The 21,803-nt window shown below is 37.5% G+C and overlaps 1 protein-coding gene across 6 annotated transcripts in view; it reads right to left on the bottom strand.

Moving 5' to 3' along the window:
- Window positions 1-21,803, bottom strand: part of DLGAP5 (DLG associated protein 5) — a 39,576-nt gene that overhangs the window by 13,952 nt on the left and 3,821 nt on the right. For 2 of the 6 annotated variants that reach the window (XM_072629989.1, XM_072629993.1), the window contains exons 2-9: window positions 13,107-13,373; window positions 11,673-11,887; window positions 8,016-8,078; window positions 3,974-4,070; window positions 3,769-3,870; window positions 3,345-3,421; window positions 2,782-3,077; window positions 1,787-1,905 (exon numbers count right to left, since the gene is read on the bottom strand). In XM_072629989.1, the coding sequence (XP_072486090.1) occupies window positions 1,787-1,905; window positions 2,782-3,077; window positions 3,345-3,421; window positions 3,769-3,870; window positions 3,974-4,070; window positions 8,016-8,078; window positions 11,673-11,887; window positions 13,107-13,341 (1,204 nt within the window). In that variant the 5' untranslated portion in view covers window positions 13,342-13,373. The remainder of the gene's footprint in view (window positions 1-1,786; window positions 1,906-2,781; window positions 3,078-3,344; window positions 3,422-3,768; window positions 3,871-3,973; window positions 4,071-8,015; window positions 8,079-11,672; window positions 11,888-13,106; window positions 13,374-21,803) is intronic. The other 4 variants (XM_072629991.1, XM_072629994.1, XM_072629990.1 and 1 more) reach the window with 3 other exon arrangements.

Raw genomic sequence — 21,803 nt, 5'->3', positions numbered from 1 at the left:
GTACTAGATATACCCCAAAACTCTGTCTTAGGTCCCCTCTTCTTCCCTTTCTCTTGGTGTCTTCATTAGCTTAACATGGGGTTTAATTATTATCTTGATATTAATGACTACAGAGTTCTAATTTCTCTCTTGAGCTCCAGGCCCCATAAATCAATCCTTTATTGATCTCAAACTCACCATGTCCCTAGCTGAATGTATCCACTTATGTCTCCCAAATCTACCCTTCTTCAAAACTTACCTGTTTCTGCTGAGGGTACCACACTCCTTATGGTTACTCGATTCACATCCTCAGCATCTTTCCAACATGTGCTGACTCTTAGCTTTCCTTCACATATTCACTTTACATTTCAGATCCTGCTCTCTCTCTCTCTCCATCTCTGGTATTCCACCTGTTCTCTTCACTAAGTCACCATGTTGGTTTATACCTTTACCACCTCTCACCAGGAAAATGACAACAGCCTCATATTAAGCCTCCCCTGCCTCAAATCTCTCCTCACTCCAATCCATATTTCACCCAGCTAGCTGCCAAAGTGATTTTCCTAAAATTCACTGCTTCCCAATGACCTTTAAGATCATACGTCAACTCCTCTATTTGACTCTATACAACTTAACCTCAATCTACTTTTCCAACATTCTTATCTATTAGTCCCCTTCTCATACTCTATGGCCCAGTCAAATTGCCCTGGGCCAGAGAACAATGCCAGGAAAACTCAGAGGAGAGAGGGGTCTGCAGGGTCAAACACTCTAGAGGGATTGAGGAAGGCAATGTGTGCATAAGTACATACAGAATAGATACACAATGAATGAAAGGTTCATAGGTGGTAGGCCGCTAGTAGGTGGGGGGAGGGGAAATGTGGGGGAAGAATCAAAGAAGGTATTTGAGCTGAGGTTGGAAGGACACCTAGGATTTCAAGAGGCAGAAGTGAGGAAAGAGAGCATTCCAAGCAGGAGTTCAGCCAGGGCAAAGGGAGAGAGGTAGGAGAGAGAGTGCAGTGTATTCACAACAGCAAGTAGACCAGTATGGTTATTGTATAAGACTGGAAAAGTAGAAAGGAGCCAAGTTGCCAATAGATTTAGAAGCCAGACAGAGGAGCCTCTGTGTAATCCTAGAATATGGAGCCACTGGAATTTGAGTAGAGGGGGTGATGCTGATCAGACCTTTGCTTTAGGAGAATCATTTTAGTAGCTTTGTCAAACATAGTTTGGAGTGGGGAGACCAAACAGGCAATTACAATAGTCCAGGTGTGATGTGATTAAGGTGTGAACTAGGATGAAGAGAGGGGAAATGTGTTAAGAGATCTTGAGGAGGCCTTTAAGAGACTTGGTAACAGCTTGAATAAAGGGATAAGATAAGGCAAGGAGCTGAGGAGGACAATGAGACTGAAAATGGTGACAGGACTCAGGAGCAAGAGATTAGAGGGAAGCAGATGATGTAGTACTGAACTAGTTCACTGAAGAATTGAGAGTGGGAAGTGAAAAGCATAGTCAGAGTAGCAGTGATAGACAAGCAAAGTACTGAGAAGGGGTAGAGGAACTGGAAGCTGAGGAGAAAAGGAAGAACAGACTTAGAGAAATACAGAATGTAGAAGATTATTGTCATATAAAGGATTCTCTGAATTCCCTTCAGTTTTTCAGCTCTCCAAACTATTTATTAGTGATTCTTTTATTTCATTCATTCATTATCTTCTCAGTTGTTATTGTTTTGTCACTATTACCATTACACTAAACAGATTTTAATAACGTGTACTCTAAAAAGATCAAAATTTAACAAGTTCTCTTCTTATACCTTTATCCAGAATTTCCTGGCATCTTGGAGGAGTTTGCAAATCAATCAAATCCTGCTGAGCTGGGGTGTGACAGTGAGTTTTATTTTCTTTCAAAGTTTCTCTATTTGATTCTTGATCACTAAAACAAAAAAAAAATTACCTCTGACAACATGAAAAATAAACATAACCACGTATTTACTTCATAGAATCTGAAACTAGATTAACATATTGTTTAAAATGTTTACTTTCTAAAAAAATGTAATTTATAGACACCTTCCATTTTTAAATCTGAGTCAAAGAAATTCTAAGATTCATTAGCATCTTATTGGGGTCCTAAAGAAAACCTGTTCAGCTCACCCTTCGTGACTCTGTATGAGGTTTTCTTGAAAAAGATACTGAAATGGTTTGCCATTTTCTTCTCCAGTGGATTAGACAAACAGAAGTTAACAGAGTTTAAGTGACTCCAAGGCCTATTTTGAATTCTGGTCTTCCTAATTCCAGGTCTAGCACTCCATCCACTGGGCTATCTAGCTGTCTCTGAAGGCAGGTAGGAAACTTACTAAAGCCATTAAAAGAAGATATTGGATAATGGAAGATAAAATTGCTGACTGCCTTTGCAAAATAACTGTGTAGCCATCTTGTTATCTCAAAGTTCAAATGGCTTTCCTTAGCTTTATAAAGCATCTGGACACTTGTTTCCTTATTTCTAGAGGCAGTCTTCTTTAAGAGCAGAGTTCTAGAAATAAAAATTTCTGAAATGTTGCTATGGCACAATTATGCTTTCCTACAAATTGTTTCTGGTAGTACTGATAAGCAAACAAAGATTTACACTGAAAACAAAGATTACATTGAAGAGTAAGACTAATTATGCCTCACTCCCCAGCACCCCTCCACAAAAAAAAATCCATAGGAAAAGGATAAGGACAAAAACACCCCCTCAGTTTTAAAAAATTACAGTTAAGTAGTGCTTATGATAAAATAAACTACAATAAAATAATTAAAATTAAATTCTTACTCTTTAATTTGTAAAGGGCTCCAGAAACTAGGTTCCATATAAGTATGTTCCTTTTGTGGGGAAATGGGTTTCATTCTGTAATTCATTAGACTATCTAGCGGTTGAAACACAAAATTTTCAGGAGCAAAGGAAGACTTCTCTCTCATTTGGGAAGCAAAATGTGTCTCAGGTAAGCACTCTTTTCCAAGAAATTCAGCAATTTCTTCTGTTGGTGATTTTTCAGATTTATGAGAAGATCCTTCAGTAAGTGGGGTCCTCAAGCAGTCGTCTTTCTCACCAACATTGGAAGGAAGGTCCTAGGTGTAAATAAATAGTAATAGTAGGTTAATGTTACTAGGTTATGACATGTTAAATGAATGGTTAAGGGTATAAGGCCATAGTGTAGCAGTAGGAAGTTTGGAGAGAAATTAGCCTTGGAGTCAGGAAAACCTCAAGTTCCATTTCTGCCTTGGGCACATACTCCATCTCCAATGACAGAGAACCCACATACCTAAAGGCCACTTATTCTACTTGGGGATGAACGGTATGATGTTATTTGATATACTGATAGATTAAATTCATACCTTTACCTCGTCAGCTTTAAGTTCAATCTTTGGAGGAGCTCTTTCTTCAGTTCGTGCTTTTCTTTCTGCTCGGTTTTCTGAAAGATGAAATAAAAATACTCAATTTCGCTTGACAAAAGAAACTATAGCTAAGCATATATGCTATTACTTGAGAGAGATTAAAGCAAATTATAAAAACACATTATGTTGGAAGGACTGTCATTGAAGAGTCTACTATAAAATGGGAATGAGAAAGTGTGTAAATGAGAAAAAAATCTTGCTCCATGTAAGCTACTATGCTTTTCAAGCTTTCCTTTAACCTGTCTTTCTTGTTCTACAATTAAAAAATGACACACACACACACACACACACACACACACACCCCCACACACCATTAGTGACTGGAACATTTATCTGAGAAATCCATGATGAACACTTTACTCACCACTGACAAGTTTTGGCATTGGCTTTCTCACTGGAAGAGATGAAGCTAGTTTGGGGATTTGCTTGGCTGCTGATCTAGTCACTCTCATATCAGGTTGTTGAGCTGTGACAAAAAAATCCTTTTTACTGAAATCAAATTCTATGTAGAATATAGTAAGCTATTCTTGTGGCAGTATCAACACATTATAGTTCCAAAATCTTCATACCTTTCCTTTCTTTGCTAGAATGGTGTTCAGAAGTTGGCTTCTGGCCAGGTTGGACTGCTTCCATATTGTGCCCATTACTGACCTGGTCAACATAGATCTATTAAAAATTATTAGGTGCTAAACTGAGTTCTTCCACAAAAATTGGCAAAGGCTCAGATGACTTGAACACACAAAACATAAATGACAACAAAGGCCAAAGCAACACAGGATAATAAGAAAAAGGATAAATATCACAGAATCTCAGTTGGAAGTGATTTCAGAGGCCAACTAGCCCAAGTGATAGATACACAAGAATCCTTTTATCAGCTTATCTGATGAGTGATCATACAGCCTTTCCCTGAAGATCTTTAATAAAGGAGAACCCATTCTCTCCCAAGACAATCTACTTTTGGATCTAATTTTTAAAAAGTTCTTCCTTATGCTGAACCTAAATCTGCAAAGTTCAGAGAGTTACAGCAAAGGAATGGATTCATCAACTGAATTATCAGGATAAAGGGAGAGGAGGGTAGTAATTTGATAGACATTGAATGAGGAAGGACCAATTGTTTGGGGCTACCATCATTAGGGTCCCATGAAGAGTGGCTTGTCACAAGCTGGGGTCTGGGCTACCTTTTAAGTCCTACCTCCTTCACTGAAAATGTCTTACATTATCCACCTCCATGTTATTGGACATGTTTCTTAATGTCCTTGGAACACCCTCTCTTCCCCATTCCATCTGTAACTGCCCAAAGCCTACTCATTCTTCAAGATCTAGCTTAGGGAGAAGTGGCCTCCTCTTCCTTCAGTAAACACTATTTCTACCATTCCTGTACTGAATATGTAATTTACAATGCCCAAGAATCTTAGATGCTAAGTTCCTTAAGGGCAGGCATATTTTTGTGTCCCCACCTACAGCACGTAGCATAACCCCAATGCATTAAACTACTGTTAAATCGGAAAGATGCAGTTCTAGTCTCACCTCTGTTACTTACCAGTGGCATGACCTTGGGCAAGTCACTTCACTCTTAAGCCCTAAATTCTTCATCAATAATAAAGGTACCACCACTTATTCTTCCTAAGGGCATTGTTTTTGAACCTCAAATGATACTATGTATGAAATACTCAAGTGAGGCAAAATGCCTTTCACATCCTGAGAAAGAACAATGGAATTGGATTGCAGAATGAAGCAGACCATTTTCTCTTGTGTTATGTTTCGTTTTCATGGTTTCTCCCATTCATTTTAATTCTTCTATGCAACATGACTAAGGTGAAAATGTATTTAATAAGAATGTATATGTAGCACCTATATAAGACTGCATGCTGTCTTGGGGAGGGAGGGGGGGAAAATCTAAGATATATGGAAGTGACTGTAGAAAACTGAAAACAAATAAATTAATTAATAAAAAAACAAAAAAAAAAAGAAATACTCAAGTGGAGCTGTGATCTCATTGATCTCCAGTGATGCAAGATTCTAACACAAATCCTGTGCAACTTGCTTATGTTGCTCCAATAATTCACCACAGAGGGAGTCCACCCACCACCTGGAGGCCTTCCTCACTTTCTTCTGTCATAATGATGGCACCACTGGATTCTGTGGTTTCATCCCTCTTGTCATGTGACCAACCCATCTTCTCTTCCCATCATTCAATCTCATCATGACATCCTTTACCACTATTCTCCTTCAGTTCTTCATTGGTTATATTTTGCAGACTGCTGACACCCACCGTTTGTCTCCAGTGCCCTTTGTATGATACTCATCTTTGGTTCTCTGGAGCTAGTGCTGTTCTGCCACACAGAAACATCAGTAAAACTTCAGCATCAAAAGGATGGGCCTCTGCTTTCACAGAAAGCTTGGGGTGAGGTAAAGAGTTCTGTAATTTACCCAAAGCAATCCACTCTGTTTGCTTCCTTTTCAATTCTAAGCCCAGCTCATTGTCACACTGTACTGTCTGTCCCAAACATATGTACTACTGAGTAAGGTATCTATCAATGTGTCTGCTGAAACCTGCGCAGTAGATATTCATAATCTATCTGATCTCTTCTGTGCAAATGGACAGACCAAATTCCTTTGAGTGATTATAGATCAAGAGAGGCTTCACAGTGCCTTGGGGCTTGATATAATCATCACAATGCCATCTGTGAGCAAAACCTGGAGAACCTCACCCTTAACATGGAATGTATGTTTCTTTCCTTCCTTCCTTTCTAATTTATTATTTATTTTTGACTTAAAAAAAATTTTTTTGAGCTCCAAATTCCCTCCCTCCCTCTTCTACTTCAAAACAAGCAATATATCAATTATACATGTGAAATCATATAACACATTTTCATATTAGCCATATTTCAAAAAAGTGAGAAAAATAAAGTAAGAAAATCATACTTCAATCTGCACTCAGGTTCATCAGTCCATCTCTGCCAAGCCTAGAGGCCTGTATTGGGCTACCCGAGTCTTTCCTACCTGTCCCAGGTCTTCGGCTGGCCACGCTGGATGCACATATGAGAGAAAGGACGTTCCAGAGTCAAACAGGGGTTGAGCTTTATTTCAGGGTCCGGGTTACAAATGCAGGGGGGTCTTCCTTAGGAGGAAGAGGGGGAGATCTCCTAAGGAGGCTAAGCTTAAGGGATTGGAAATAAGCGGGGAGAGAGGGGGAGGGGAGAGAGGAAAGAAAAGAAGCGGAGCCCTACTTTTCTCTTTGGCTCCACACGTGCTAAGAGAGCTTTCTGGCTTCCTCATTCCTACTTAATCTTCAGCCACACAGTTTGCATCTCAATACCATGCTGTTAGGTAACTAGGTGTGCTCCAATCCGGGACGACCTCGAGGGCAGGGAGACTCCACCCATCAGGTATCTCCGGGGGAGAGGCGGAAATACCCGAGCTAGCCGAGGTAGCTCAGTCTGACCTTCTCGAACCCCCGCTGTTCATGGAGGGCCTCGTAAGACTCTAAGATTTAGAAGTCCCACTTTTACCTGCCCGAGACTGTCCACACGGAATTGAGCTTCCAGTCCCAACACATCTCAACATCAGTTCTCTCTGGAGGTACACAGCATTTTTTCATCATAAGTCACATGAAATGTCTTCTTGGTCCAAACTCTGCCCTGGATTGCCTCCATCTCCCTGCCCATCATGGATGAGCATCCATCTCCCTGTTTTATTCCTCACCTGATGTATTCTTAGAGGGTTATTGACTAGGTTGATTTCTGTTATGACTTCCAAGGAACTGAGAATGATCTTTATGTAGAGACAGCTATGAGAGCTTGTAACGTAGTTTTGTTTTATAGAATTGAATACTTTTTTGAAATCAGCAATAAGCACAATGAGATCTCTCAACATCTTTCAGTTAACTGAGATCCACTGTTGAACAATAGTAGCTTTTCTCCTTGTAATCTCATTGCTTAGCACAGAATTTACATATAGTAAGAGCTTAATAAATGACTTTCCATTCATTCATCTTTTTTTCATTTTTCTTTTTTTAAAACCAATTCTTATTCTTTTCAGTTTTGAGAACTTGATGGTTAGAATGTACAAAAACTGCTAACTCAGGGATAACTCCCATATCAATATCAAATCTTTGTTAAAATGTAGTCAATTCTGTTTTTTTTTTTTAAAGAAAGTGTTCATGATATAGAGGCATAAGACTTCAATATAAATAAGTATTCAGCTTCTTTAGTTTCTTTCTTGTGAACCATATTTTCACAGATACTTCTTTCTATCCTTATTTTTTTTTACTTTTGCATTAAGGTTACCCTGTATCAGAATATATGTTGATTTGATAGGTATTGCCAAGTTCTCTGTAGAATTTTGTTAGCACCTCAGCAACTGATGTTGGTGTAAAAGCTGCAATTATTTGCATGATGATCTTTTTGCAAATACTTGTCACTAATGTGGCAATGTGCAATGAGCAAATGTTTTTTATTAAAGCACTAGAAGGGCTAATTGGTCTAAAATTTTCAAAGAATTAAAAATACTTCAAAGATGGTAAATATCTACTGGCATGCAAAAGTCAGAAAATTTACTACTGATTCTTTGAAAAGACAATGAAGAGACTTCATAACCTGATTAAAATACCTTTGGCTGTTCCTTTTGGTCCTTAGCCTTTGACCTTGTGATCCGTACAGAGGTCTGGATAGCCTAGAGTCAATAAAATAAATAAAAGAATTTAGAGAAAAAAGAATCAAATGGTCAAGGGATGTACTTCTGGGCCCTTTCTTTTTATTTATTTATTTATTTTTTATTAACTGCTCCATCTTTTCAATACCATTCCATAAAATTGAGAGCAAAATAGATTCTTCCCATCTAATCAGGTTTTTGCTCTCCTGAATGAGGAATAAATTCTCAGAAGTTGAAGAGCTCTACTATAGTGTTTTCTTTATTTTTTTGTAGGGTTTTAAAAATCAAGTTTTTAAATGCAAGTTCACAAATCACATTTTATTTCTTAAAATATTTGTTGAAGAAAGAATTATTTCAAATAATTCTATTTGAATTCTAAGGTATGATCTAACTGGTCATGTCACTCAGACTCAGAGAACTTCAGAGTTGGAAGGGACCTTAGAAGCTATTGAAATTAACACCTTACTAAACAGTATCCTTTCTATAGGATGGTTAGCTAACTTTAGCCTAAAGATGTCCAGGGAAGGGGGGACCCCACTGTCTTCCAAGGAAAGTTCATTCAACCATCTTGAATGATTCTAACTGTTAATTCTTTCCTTAAATCAAACCTAAATTCATCTATTTGCAACTTCCAGTTACTGCTCCTACTTCTGTTCTCTGAAGCCAGGTAGAATATGTCTACTATTCCTGATTCTAGAAGTCAGTCCTTCAAATACTCCATTTGGGGTAAACTGTTGGTGTAACTGTTAAAACCTCATGTTTTCCTAGTCACTCAGAAATGAAAAACTTGATCACTATGCAAATGTAAGTATATTAAAAGCAAACCTAAATTTGACAAATTCTATGTCACTGAGACTTTCTTGGCTCAAACATCCAATTCAGGCAAATGCGAAATTGGTATAATCCTGTTAGAATAGCAAAAATACTTGTATTCTACTCCCCTTATCTCTAACCCCACTGAACTCTCCCCTGAAAGCTAAATTTTGTTGTTGTAACAATCCTTAGTAACTTTAACCCAAAAGACTTTCAGGAAACACCTCACTTTCCCAGTGAAAATCTACTGTAATCAAGCAAATTAGTTTTTGCTTTACTTATTTGTTTCTATTTGTTTAAAAGATTGGCAGCCCACAGGGGGAGGTGCTCTCAGGGACATCTCAAGAAATTATTGAGCTCATTATTCCCCACCACTAGAATTCTTTCCTTCTATGACTCCCCCCCTACACACCTTTACTCTTTAAACTCCTAAGTCTTTAGCTTGTCAGTAGCACCTACAGTTATTACTTAATACCACTGGAATCAAACAGATTGAATGACAAAAAGATTTGAGATTAAAAGGACAGGCAAGGGGCAGCTAGGTGGTGCAGTGGATAGAGCACAGGCCCTAAAGTCAGGAGGACCTGAGTTCAAATTTGACCTTTCTAGCTGTGTGATCCTAGGCAAGTCACTTAACCCTGTTATGTCCCCTCACTTCTTTGAAAAAGGATAGGCAATACTTGGGGTGCTTACTGACACTGTTATATATAGATATATATAGATATATATGTACACATATGTATATAGTTATAGTTCAGCCATGACTATAAAAAGCATGTTTTAGTCCACATTTAGAAAATATGTTGAATAATATCACAATTCCTACACTGATTTTAACATATTTAAAAGCAGAATGTAATTCAAGTAGTCTGATATTGATTAGCTTTAAAAGGGTAAATTAAATTTACAAATTGGCATTTAAATTTACTTGAATCACAAATTAAATGAATTTTAGATAATGCATAAAAATAAAACACCATCTATAGCACTGTTATAATTATTTGTTTAGGGAGTTTACCATCATGACACTGGACACACACACACACGCTTGACCTATTGAATAGGTCTCAATCTACTATTCTGTTTCTCATGTTAGCAGAGAAGTATATTTTGTAGAAAATGTGATTGCTTACAAAAAACTGACCTCAAAAGTGATCTACTTGGATATGCCCTGAAATTCATTATGGAACTAATTTAATTAACCTATTGATTAATTTAAATGCTTGATTTTATTGTTTTACCAGAAGCCTGGACTAGTGAAGTTTTTAAAAGCTTACTATGTCCTATGCGAAGTAGTGGTTACTCCCTTTGTCATAAAACTGCTTCACTCATGTTTCAAGATGGGTTCCCAAATTCTAGATAGTCATCTGGAAAAAATGCTCAGAGTAATACCATCCATTCTCATAATTTTAATAAAACATTAAATACATCAATTTAGTTTGGTCTTTCCATACCTGAAGGGAGGAAGAAGGGGTGTTATCTATTCTCATGAGATACCCATCATATATACTGAATTAATTACTTTAACTGCCCCTCTTTGCATCTCTTCGGGTTTTGTTTCTTTCTTAAGGCCCAGAGATCAGAATTGTATATATCTTAAGTATACAAAGATTCCATCTTATCTTTGATTTCTTTATACATACACAATATTTCACATTAGGATAAGACTATCTGCTTAGCTTTCAAAATCATTCCTAATGATGCTCACTATTCTGGTTTTTTGGCCTTTGAAGCATTGAGGTTTTCACAAAAAAGTTCACAAGGACTCCAAGAATATAGCTCATACCTCATTAGTTTAGAAGGATTACTCTCTAAAAACAAGTTATCTTTCATATACAAAAGCTAATCCAATACTTTTTTGACTTTATCAAATAGCTTGGTGAAGTCTTCTTACAGTTTATGCCCACAAGTTTGGCATTTTGATATCTAAAAGAACTCAGTATTATCTGAAAACAGATATTAATTGCATATTCTCATTTCCAAATTATTTTTTAATGAACAAAAGAATAAGCAGAGTGAACTCATTAACCCTCCACTCAGCTCAAAAAAACCTGCGTATCTATATTAGGTATTTCCTACCAAACCAACAGCTATTATAAAACATTTCCATAGACATAAACTTACACGCTGATTCTTAAAAATAAACAGTAATAGTCTTTGGCAAAGAAATGTGTCAATGCTTTCTGAAAGTCTTGGAACAATTAATTAAATTTAAAATGGCTTAGTAGGTTTATTTTTGCCTTCTGGAATGTTATTCAAATTTTACCTACAAACTCTACTACGGCCCATTCAACATTATTTTTTGGCTAATTCTTTATTTCTACCTGCATTTTAGGCTTTTTAATTACAAATTCTGATACTTCTAGTGTCTCTCACCTATTTTTCATGTCTTCAAAAATCTCATTTCTTAATTATATTCCTTGTAGAAATAAAGTTATCTTAGAATAGCAACCTTCAATCATCCTCTTAATTTAGTATGCACATACCATTTATGACCATTAAGAGGTAGTTTGGTACCAGTGGAGAGAGCACTGGACCTGAAGTTAGTAAAACCTGAGTTCAAATCTAGCAAGTCAGTTAAATTCTATTTGTTTTAATTTCCTCATCTGTAAAATAGGGGAAAGTAAGAGCCCCTATCTCCCAGGGTTGTTGTGAGGATCAAATGAGATGATATTTGCAAAGCATTTTTTGGACCTTAAGGCACTAAGGTAATGTTAGGTTTTATTATTATTATTATTATTCTTTAAACTTTGACAATGATTCCAGTTAGCTCATTTTTGCCCATTTAAGATGTCAGCTTACCTTCTTTGGTTCAGGTTTCACTGTCTTCTGTCCTGGAAGAGCTCTAAGAAACTGAGGTGGGTCAGGTTTGTAAAGCCCGACTTTAAATATCCCTCCTTCTTTGGCTTTCTCTCGCTGCTCTTTCAGTTTTTGAAGCAGCTTTCTCTCTTTATACTGCTGAAGCATCTCCTTCCGCTGATCACTCAGCATCTGGCGTACAATGTTGAGAGTTGACTCTTAAGGCAAAAAAGGCAATACATGTGAGGTCCTTAAAAAGATTGTCTAGCCCCAGTGAAATCAGACACCATGACCTGAAATAAAACCAGTCCGTACAGCTATGCATCGAGTCATCCCCGCTGCACACTTTCAAAAAGGTCATTACTAACTTTTTACACCCTCCATCCATCCCCAATTCCACTGACCTCTCAATTAAGAAAAAAGGTCAATGTTTTATCAATGCAAACCCATTATGATCAAAATCTAACAAACTGTAATCTGGCTTCTTTACCTTATGCTTTTACTGAAAACACATCCTTAAATACCTTAAGTAGCCTTATCGTTTCCAAATTCAGTGGTCTTTTCTCAGTTCCTTATCAGACACTGTGGAATAGCCTTCTTCTTGACATTCTCTCTTCCCTCGACTTTCCTGAATTGTAGTTTCCCCAATTCCATTTTGTCTCTGATTCCCTTCTACATTCTCTCTTCTTCTTTTTGGTCCCTAACTGTAACATTCTCCAAGCCTTAGTCCTTGGTCCTCTGTTCTCTTTAAATGTGTTTGTGTGTATTACATGTTCTAGTGTATTACATATTATTACACACGCACACATAGCCTTTTCCACTGGTGAACTGATTCTGGTTCATGGCATCAAATGTCACTTTAATACTAATGACATAAATTTATATTTGTAATCCTTCTTTCTTAACCAGACTCCAGGATTAGGTATGTTAGCCCCGCATCTTCAATTACCTGGCCATCTTCACAGGAATGTTTGACATATTTATCCTATCCCAAATGGAATTCATTGTCACTTTCCCTTCTATCCCCGTCTAAAAGACCTCAAATTTTTCTTTCATATTGAAGGCACCACCACCCTCCCAGTCAAAATCAAAGGAAACCACTGATTCTCCATGTCCTGAACATCCTACCAGGTGCCAAGTCCTCCACCTGCATAATTTTTTAAATCTTTGTATTTCTAGCATCTAGTACAGTGCATTTGCATCAAGTGGGTAGTTAATAAACATTTGTTGAATTGAATCCCTGTAAGTTACTTCTGTTTTGTTTGAATTCCTGTTGTTACTTTTTTACATCATCCATATTAAAAGACCTTTCACCTAAAGTGTTTAAGTGACATAATACTTTGAAGCTCTACCTTCTCCACAGGAGGTGATTACCTTCTGGATCAATTTCTTTAGAAGTTTTCCAATGACTTTCCAGCTATGATAAGCCATACTCACTTGGCTTGACGGTGTCCTTTTCCAGAATGTTTTCAACAGTCTCATCCAGTGGAGGAAGATTTCTCTCTTCTAAATTTGTGGTATTGACATCTATTAAGCCAAAGTGTCTATTCTGTTCATATTTTTTATATCTGTTTTCCTTCCATGTAATTGATTTCCGGTGAGCAACTTTGGTTCTTATCATTTCTGTGCTTGCATCCCTTCTGTAGCGATTAGGAATTGATGAAGATGCCATCTTTTTCCAAAAACAAACAATCCTGCTTATTCCTGAATAAATACAAAAAAGAAATTACTGAGATCTAAATTTTGTAGTCTATAATCTTATATTACTCAAGGATTTACCCAATATTTTTGGTACATCCCAAATGACAGCAATATAGTTTATCTTTATTTAAAACTCCTTTGTATGTTAGTATCACTAATAAAAAATAAGCAGTAACAAGTCAATACTGGGGACAAATTTTATTTCAAAAGCTTTTTTTTTTTTAAAACTTTTCAAGCCTGAGAAAATGGAAAAGGAAGAAAGTAATTCGATAAGGGAAGGAAAAGGGCAGTTGATCACTAAGGCTTTTGGTATCTATGGTTGTCTTTTTTGTGCTTTTCCATAAGGTCTAATATCCTTCCATAGAATATTGGTGTGACCCTACCAGTGTTGTCAAGTTCTGAGTCATAAAATACTATTATAGGGGCAGAGCCAAGATGGCAGAGAAGAAGGACAAACCTACTCTTAGCTCTACCCCCAAAGCCCATAAAATAACTATAAAAAATGACTCTAAACAAATGCTGGAGCAGGAGATGCCACAAAATGACAGAGTGAGATTTTCAGTCTAAGCCTGGAAGGCTGACAGGAGTGCAGCCCAGCCTTGGCCACATGGCGCAAGCAAAAGGACTGGAACAGGCAGAATCCTGGGCAGCAGCTATGGTTCCCAGATCCCCATAAACACCAAAAACTGCCTCAAAGGTCAGTGAGAAAGCTCTTTCACCTGGGTGACAAGGGAGCCAGGTCCTGCTCCAGCCCTGGCCCCAGGGTGAGCGGAAGTCACAGTGGCACAGCATCCATTTTTTGGAACCCTCGGCCTAAAGACCCTGGAGGAAAGTGAGTTGCTGCTCTGGATCTCAGCCCTGAGTGGCAGCCCTGGGGTGAAGAGGAGCACTTCTGTAGTGGAGGCTCTGGAGAGGGACAGTAGATCCTGGGCAGAAAAGCCTGTGGTTGCTCCCAGACCAGAGAGAGTAAACTCCTCTCCCTTGATAGTGCCACCTTGGAGGAACTGAGAACTTAAAGGTCACCAGAGTATACCCTCCACTTGACAAAGGACTCAAAAGTCAAGTAACTGGCTGGGAAAATGCCCAGAAAAGGGAAAAAAAATAAGATTATATATAGAAGGTTACTTTTTTGGTGAACAGGTATTTTCCTCCATCCTTTCTGATGAGGAAGAACAAAGCATACTATTAGAGGAAGACATCAAAGTCAAGGCTTCTGCATCCAAAACCTTCAAAATAAATTTGCAATGATCTCTGGCCATGGAACAGCTCAAAAAGGATTTTGAAAATCAAGTAAGAGAGGGGGAGGAAAAATTGGGAAGAGAAATGAGAGAGATGCAAGAAAATCATGAAAAGCAAGGCAACAGCTTGCTAAAGGAGACCCCCCCCAAAAAAATGCTGAAGAAAATAACACCTTTAAAAATAGACTAACTCAAATGGCAAAAGAGGTCCAAAAAGCCAATGAGGAGAAAAATGCTTAAAAAGCAGAATCAGCCAAATAGAAAAGGAGGTTCAAAAGCTCACTGAAGAAAATAGTTCTTTAAAAATTAGAATGGAACAGATGGAAGCTAATGACTTTATGAGAAGCCAAGAAATTACAAAACACAACCAAAAGAATGAAAAAATTGAAGACAACGTGAAATATCTCATTGGAAAAACAACTGACCTAGAAGAGACAATTTAAAAATTATGGGACTATCTGAAAGCCACGATGAAACAAAGAGCTGAGACATCATCTTTCATGAAATTATCAAGGAAAACTGCCCTGATATTCTAGAACTAGAGGGAAAAATAAATATTGAAAGAATCCAATGATCGCCTCCTGAAAGAGATCTGAAAAGAAAAACTCCTAGGAGTATTGTAACCAGATTCCAGAATTCCCAGGTCAAGGAGAAAATATTGCAAGTAGCCAGGAAGAAACAATTTGAGTGTTGTAGGAATACAATTAGGATAACACAAGATTTAGCAGCTTCTACATTAAGGGATCACAGGGCTTAGAATATGATATTCCAGAAGTCAAAGGAGTTAGGATTAAAACCAAGAATCACCTACTCAGCAAAACTGATACTTCAGGAGAAAAAATGGTCATTCAATGAAATAGAGGACTTTCAAGCATTTTTGATGAAAAGACTAGAGCTGAATAGAAAATCTGACTTTCACACGCAAGAATCGAGAGAAGCAAGAAAAGGTAAACAGGAAAGAGAAATCATAAGGGACTTATTAAAGGTGAACTATTTATATTTCTACACGGAAAGATAATATTTGTAATTCTGGAGATTGTTCTCAGTATTTGAGTAGTTGGAGGGATTTATATACACATAGACAGAGAGCACAGGGTGAGTTGAATAGGAAGGAATCATATCGAAAAAAATAAAATTAAGGGGTGAGAGAGGAATATATTGGGAGGACAAAGGGAGAAATGGAATGAGGCAAATTATCTCTCATAAAGAAGCAAGAGAAAGCTTTTTCAATGGAGGGGAAAAGGGGGGAGGTGAGAGGAAAAAAGTAAAGCTTACTCTCATCACATTTGGCTTAACATGCACACTCAACTTGGTATGAAAATCTATCTTACATTACAGAAAAGTAGGGAAGAAGGAGATAAGAGGGGTATGGGGGGGGGATGATAGAAAGGAGGGCAAATGGGAGAGGGGAGTAATTAGAAGTAAACACTTTTGGGGAGAGACAAGGCCAAAAGAGAGAAAAGAATAAATGGGGGACAGGATAGGATGGAGGGACATATAGTTAGTTTTTCACAACATCACTATTATGGAAGTCTTTTGCATAACTACCACAAGTATAGCCTATGTTTATAGCCTATGCTTACCTTCAAAGTGGGAATGTGGGGAGGGGGGAGGGTGGAAGGGAGAGAAGTTGGAACTCAAAGTTTTAGGAACGAATGTTGAGGATTGTTTTTGCATGCAACTGGGAAATAAGAAATACAGGTAATGGGGTATAGAAATCTATCCTGCCCTATGAGAAAAGAGAGAAAATGGGGATAAGGGAAGGGAGGAAGTGTGATAGAACGGAGGGCAGATTGGGGGAAGGGGTATTCAGAATGCACAGGATCTTGGGGTGGGAAGAGGGGAGAGATGGGAAGAAAATTCAGAACTTAAAATCTTGTGGAAATGAATGTTGAAAACTAAAATAAATTAATTTTAAAAAATAAAATAAAATACTATTATCCATATGAGTAGTAGCAAACTACTCATAATTCAAAGAAATAACTCTTGAAGTATGCTCTCTCTCTCACACACACACACACACACACACACACACACACACAGCTTGTCCTCCTTTCCCTGGCATTGACACACACACACACAGCTTGTCCTCCTTTCCCTGGCATTGACACACACACACACACACACACACACACACACACACACACACAGCTTGTCCTCCTTTCCCTGGCATTGTCTCTTCCAGTTTAGGTGCCCAGGCTATCCTTGACTAAGGAGAACATCTCATGCATCTGAAACAAAAGGAAAGTTGGTTGTATAAAAGCAATCATTCAACAGTGTTTCTGTGAATTTCATCTTTATATGCATACTTTCTGTGTTTTTTTCTTACCATGGTTTCCAACAAACACTACAAAATTAGCTTCACCAAGTAATCAAGATTTATTGCTTCAAAAATTGCTTGTATTGGAGTCTTTTGGGCCACAGAAAAACATGAGGCTAATAAATATGAAAGCCTAAATTTATATATATATATATATATATATATATATATATACACACACACACACACACACACACACACACACACACACACACACACACACACACACATAAGTTCTCTGGAACTTACTTTCAGAAGATTTAAAGTACATGAAAAAGTATCCAAGGAGCCATGCTATGACCTCTTTTCCTCCCTCCCCTCACTGAAAAGGAAAAGCCAAATCCCTGTTACAAAATATATACAGTAAAGCAAAATCAATTTCCTTGTTGGTCAGGTAAAAGGCAACATGTCTCATTCAACACTCAGTCTTTTGCCTCTCTACCAGGAGGTAGGTAGCATGTTTCATCCTTAGTCCTCTAGAATCACGGTTATCATTTCACCAATCAAAGTTCCTAAGTTTTTCAAAGTTTCCCAAGTAGAGGATTCCAGGAAAAACAGAAAGAAATAAACAGAAATCAGTGATTGATTCAAAGAGTCAATAACGTAGTTATTGACTTTGGTTCATTCTAATTTTCTGGGAGTTTGTGGCTTGGGCAAGGTTTTAATACCTCTTATACCAAGTTGTTAATTCCTTTTCCATCTTTTCTTCTTTAGCACTCTTTTCTTTTCCATTTTCCTCTATTTCTCTTATTTCATTTACAAAAAATATTTTAAACTTCTGCTTGATCTCTTCTGTCATTTATCAGTGAATTTATGCCCAAACTGTGTTTTTCTTTGAGGTTTTGTATTCATTTGTATGGATTTCTATCTTGAGTGTCCCTGTCACCGATATAGCTTTTTTATGATAAGATTCTCTTCTTTGTTTGTTTGCTCATTCTTCCAGCCTGTTTCTTGACTTTGGACTTTATGCTAAGGACAGACAATGTACAATTCTGGAGGGAATGTCTGGGCTGGTGTTGGATGTTGCTTTCCTAGGGGTACCAAGTGCTATGTTATTCTATGATCTCAAAGACAGTTCAATATGGGTGCTCTCTGTATGGTCTGATCTAGAGTAAAAATTATTTGTTGCTCCTGGTTTGAGCTCCACAAGTTCCTAACAGGTTTAGTTTTTATCAACAGTCCTTTAAGCTCTCCTTTTTGGAGTTCCATTAGATTGCTGTCAGCCAGTCTACCATTGTCAGCCATCTGGAAAGCTCTACTGGTACCGAGGGATAGAACTGTAGGTGCCCCCCTTTGATTTGGGATTCCTGGTAGTGACAGAGTTGTCAGTTGGCACCCATCCCTCAGTCAACACAAGTTTAAGTCTTTCTATGTTGCATCTGGGACCTCTTCTTGCCTAGTATATAGCCTCTCCTACCCTGGAATGTTTTACACTGTGTGTGTCTGGCCAGACCCAACATGCAATATCCAGAGACCCGTGTGTTTCCCTCTGTCAAGTGGAGCCACAAAAATGTCTAAGTGTGATATTTTTCCCCTTGAATTTATTGATCAGGATCTGGTCTAGTGAATTTGGGGTTTTGGGAGAGTTTCTGCAGGGAACTCATATTTCCTACTACTCCATCATTTTGGCTCCTCTTCCCACTAGGGCCAGAAAGTAAAGTGACTAGATTTCTGGCCAATATGGAAAAGCCCAGCTCTGCCACATAAACTTCAGCAAAACGTGAAAACCATTTCCAAAAGAAAAATGATAAAGAAATACAAAGAAGCTTAAGTATGTACTTCTATTCAATCCAGAACTGCACAAAAAAGTGGCCAGAAACTGGTGGAGGTAGGTAGAGAAGTCTCAACAGGGAAAGTAGCACTATTGTAGGTAAAGTAGAAGCCAGTGGATGTGGGGAGGTCCTGTCAAGGAAGTCAACATAAATACATAAATTAGCCAGAAGTTAAGGGCCCTGAAAGTCATTTTAAGCTCTGCTAATTGAGAACTTGAAACAAGATCCAGACCCTGGACATTCAAAACAGAAGCTGAGGATAGAACCAACTCTATAGACCATTGTCCAGAGAAATATGACTAAGAGCACTGGGACTCACTGTAAGAGATGAGGTGATTTTAGCACATGAGCTATGCAGGAGGTCTAAGACTAGCACTGCCTAAAGCATCCCACTAGGACCTACCAAGGAACACACAAAGTTCCCACTGAGGAGCATGCAAGAACACAGAGTCTGGCCAAGGCTAGAACCCACAGTGGATTACTGGGAGACAGAGGCAGAAATGAGACACTGATGGTAAGGTTGGGGCCTAATGCCAGCTACCTTATCTGGATTGTCACTACCAAGTAGACAAGTCTAAATGCAAAATCCTAAACCAAAAACTGAGGCTAAAAATGAGTAAATAGAAGAAATCATAAAAAACAATGAAGAAATACTTTAGGTTCAGAGAAGTTCAAGAAAAGAATAACACCCCAATGACAAGTAGAACCACAGAGGAAAAAATGGCTTTTGCCATAAAGGCTACAAGAAAAATACCACAGAAGAAACGAAGCAAGAGAATAAAAGGAAACTATAAACAAAATGAAAGTTTGGAGGAAAAAAGAGAAGGAAAAGAAAACTAAACATCTTAGAACACAAAACCGAAAAATCTGACCCATGTAGAGGATTCCATGAAAAACAGAATGGTATAAATAGAAACCAGTGATTGATTTAGTCAGTCAATAAGAATTTTCAATAAGTGATTTCTAAATGCCAGGTACTATGTTAAGTGTCAGAGATACAAAAAAAGACAAGCATACATTGCCCTCATATTCAATGAGAGAGCCAGTACACAAGTAAATTGAGTGAGTGTGTGTGTGTGTGTGTGTGTGTGTGTGTGTGTGTGTGTGTGTGTGTGTGTGTGTGTGTGTGTGTGTAGGACCAGAAAAAGGTCTTTTACAGGTCAGATTTAAGCTCAGTCTTGAAGGAAGTCCAGGAAGCAAAGGATGAGAGCATTCCATATGCAACAGCAACAGAAAATGTCCAGTCAGGAGACAGAGTGTTGTATGTGAAGAACGATAAGTCTAGTGTCAATGGATGGTAGCATACATGTTGGGGAATAAAAGTTGAGAAGACTACAAAGGTTAGAAGAGATCAAGTTGTGAAAGGCTTTAAAAGTCCAATAGAGTACTCATTACTTGATGCTGGTGGTAACAGGGAGCCAATGCAGTTTATTAAATAGGTAGGTGGGGTGGGGTGACATGGTCAGACTTGAGCTTTATAGAAATCATCTTAGAAACTAAGAGCCTAACTAGAGTAGGCTCTCCCTACTCTAGTTCATCCTTTAGAAACTAAGAGGATGAACTAGAGTAGGGAGAGCCTTGGGACAGGAAAAACAGTCAGCAAGCTACTGTAATAATCTAGGCTAGATATCATCATGGCATTGCTGTGTGAATGGAGATGGGGATATATAGAGGAGATGATGTAAAGATAGAAATGACAAGACTCAGTAACAGATTGTTTATGTGGAATGGGTGACAGCAAAGAATCAAGGATGAAAGCTTGTGAGCCAAGGTAACTGGGAGGGTGCTTGCACTCTTGATAGTAATAGAGAAGTTGGGAAGGAGGGATTGATTAAAAAAAGAAAACTAAATTCCCAAACAGCAAAAAGTGAAAAAAGTAGTAATCATCATATATAAAGAAAATAATTTCAAACAGTTTTGCCCAATTATATGACAACTTGTCAAAGTGAACATTTAAATGAAGTAGGTAAACAGCTATAAACACAGAAAATATCCTCAATTAAAAGAAAACAAAAACTGCATAACTCAGTCTCAGAAAAGGAAAATGAATATTCCATAAATGAACTCCCAAAGTAGGGGGGGAGGAGTGTGTGGAAATCCCACTGGGGACTAGATGAATTTACAAGTGAATATTTTCAAACACTCAAGTAAAAATTAATTCCAACACTACATAAGCTGTCTGCAAAAAATAGGAACAGAAGGAATACATGTACTAAGAAATTGCTTCTATGATACAAATATAGTATTGATACTTCAAGTAGGGAGAAACAAATCAGAAGGAAACTAAAGAGCAATAGTCCTAAAGATTATTGATACAATTTTAAAATAAAACATTAGCAAAGAGGTTATAACAACACATCAAAAAAATATATATCAAAATACATATGATATATATCAAAAATTATATATTATGATCAGGTAGGAAAAGTTGGCTCAATAAGCAAAATTATAATTAACCATATTAATGACAAAAACAATCAAAACTACACAATTATACTAGATGCAGAAAAAGCTTTTTGATAAAACTCAATATGCATTTGTTATTTAAAAAATCCACTGAGCATAAGAACAAATGATTTTTTCCTTAATATGTTAAATAGCACCTATCTAAAGCTAATAGCCAGCTTTACATATAATGGAGATAAATTACAGGCCCTTGCAGTAAAATCAGGGATATTATCATTATCATTATTCAATGGTAGATTAGATCTAGAAGTAACAGAATGCAATGAAATACAGTGTTTGAAAAAACCTAAGACTGTGACTACTAGGGGAAAGACTCACTATTAGACAAAAACTGGAAAGCAGTCGAGGACAAATTAGGTTAAGTACAAGATCTCACAAGTCTTATATTTAGTACAATAAGCTCCAAATGGGTCACAAATCTTAACATAAAATGTCACACAAGAAAGAAATTACGGAAAGAGATAACTTTTGTGACCATAGATAGGGTAAGAGTTCACAGATATGGAAGAACTTAGAAAACATTAGTTTTTATTACATGAAATTGAAAAGCTTTTGCATAAACAAAATCAAATTAAGAAGGAAATAATTAACTAGGGAAAAAATCTTTGTAGCAAGTTTCTCTGATATTCAAGATATG

Source organism: Notamacropus eugenii, chromosome 1, assembly GCF_028372415.1.
Source record: "Notamacropus eugenii isolate mMacEug1 chromosome 1, mMacEug1.pri_v2, whole genome shotgun sequence".
Lineage (NCBI taxonomy): Eukaryota > Metazoa > Chordata > Mammalia > Diprotodontia > Macropodidae > Notamacropus > Notamacropus eugenii.
Note: the sequence above shows the minus strand (reverse complement) of the source record. Positions and strands in the feature narration are given on the sequence as shown.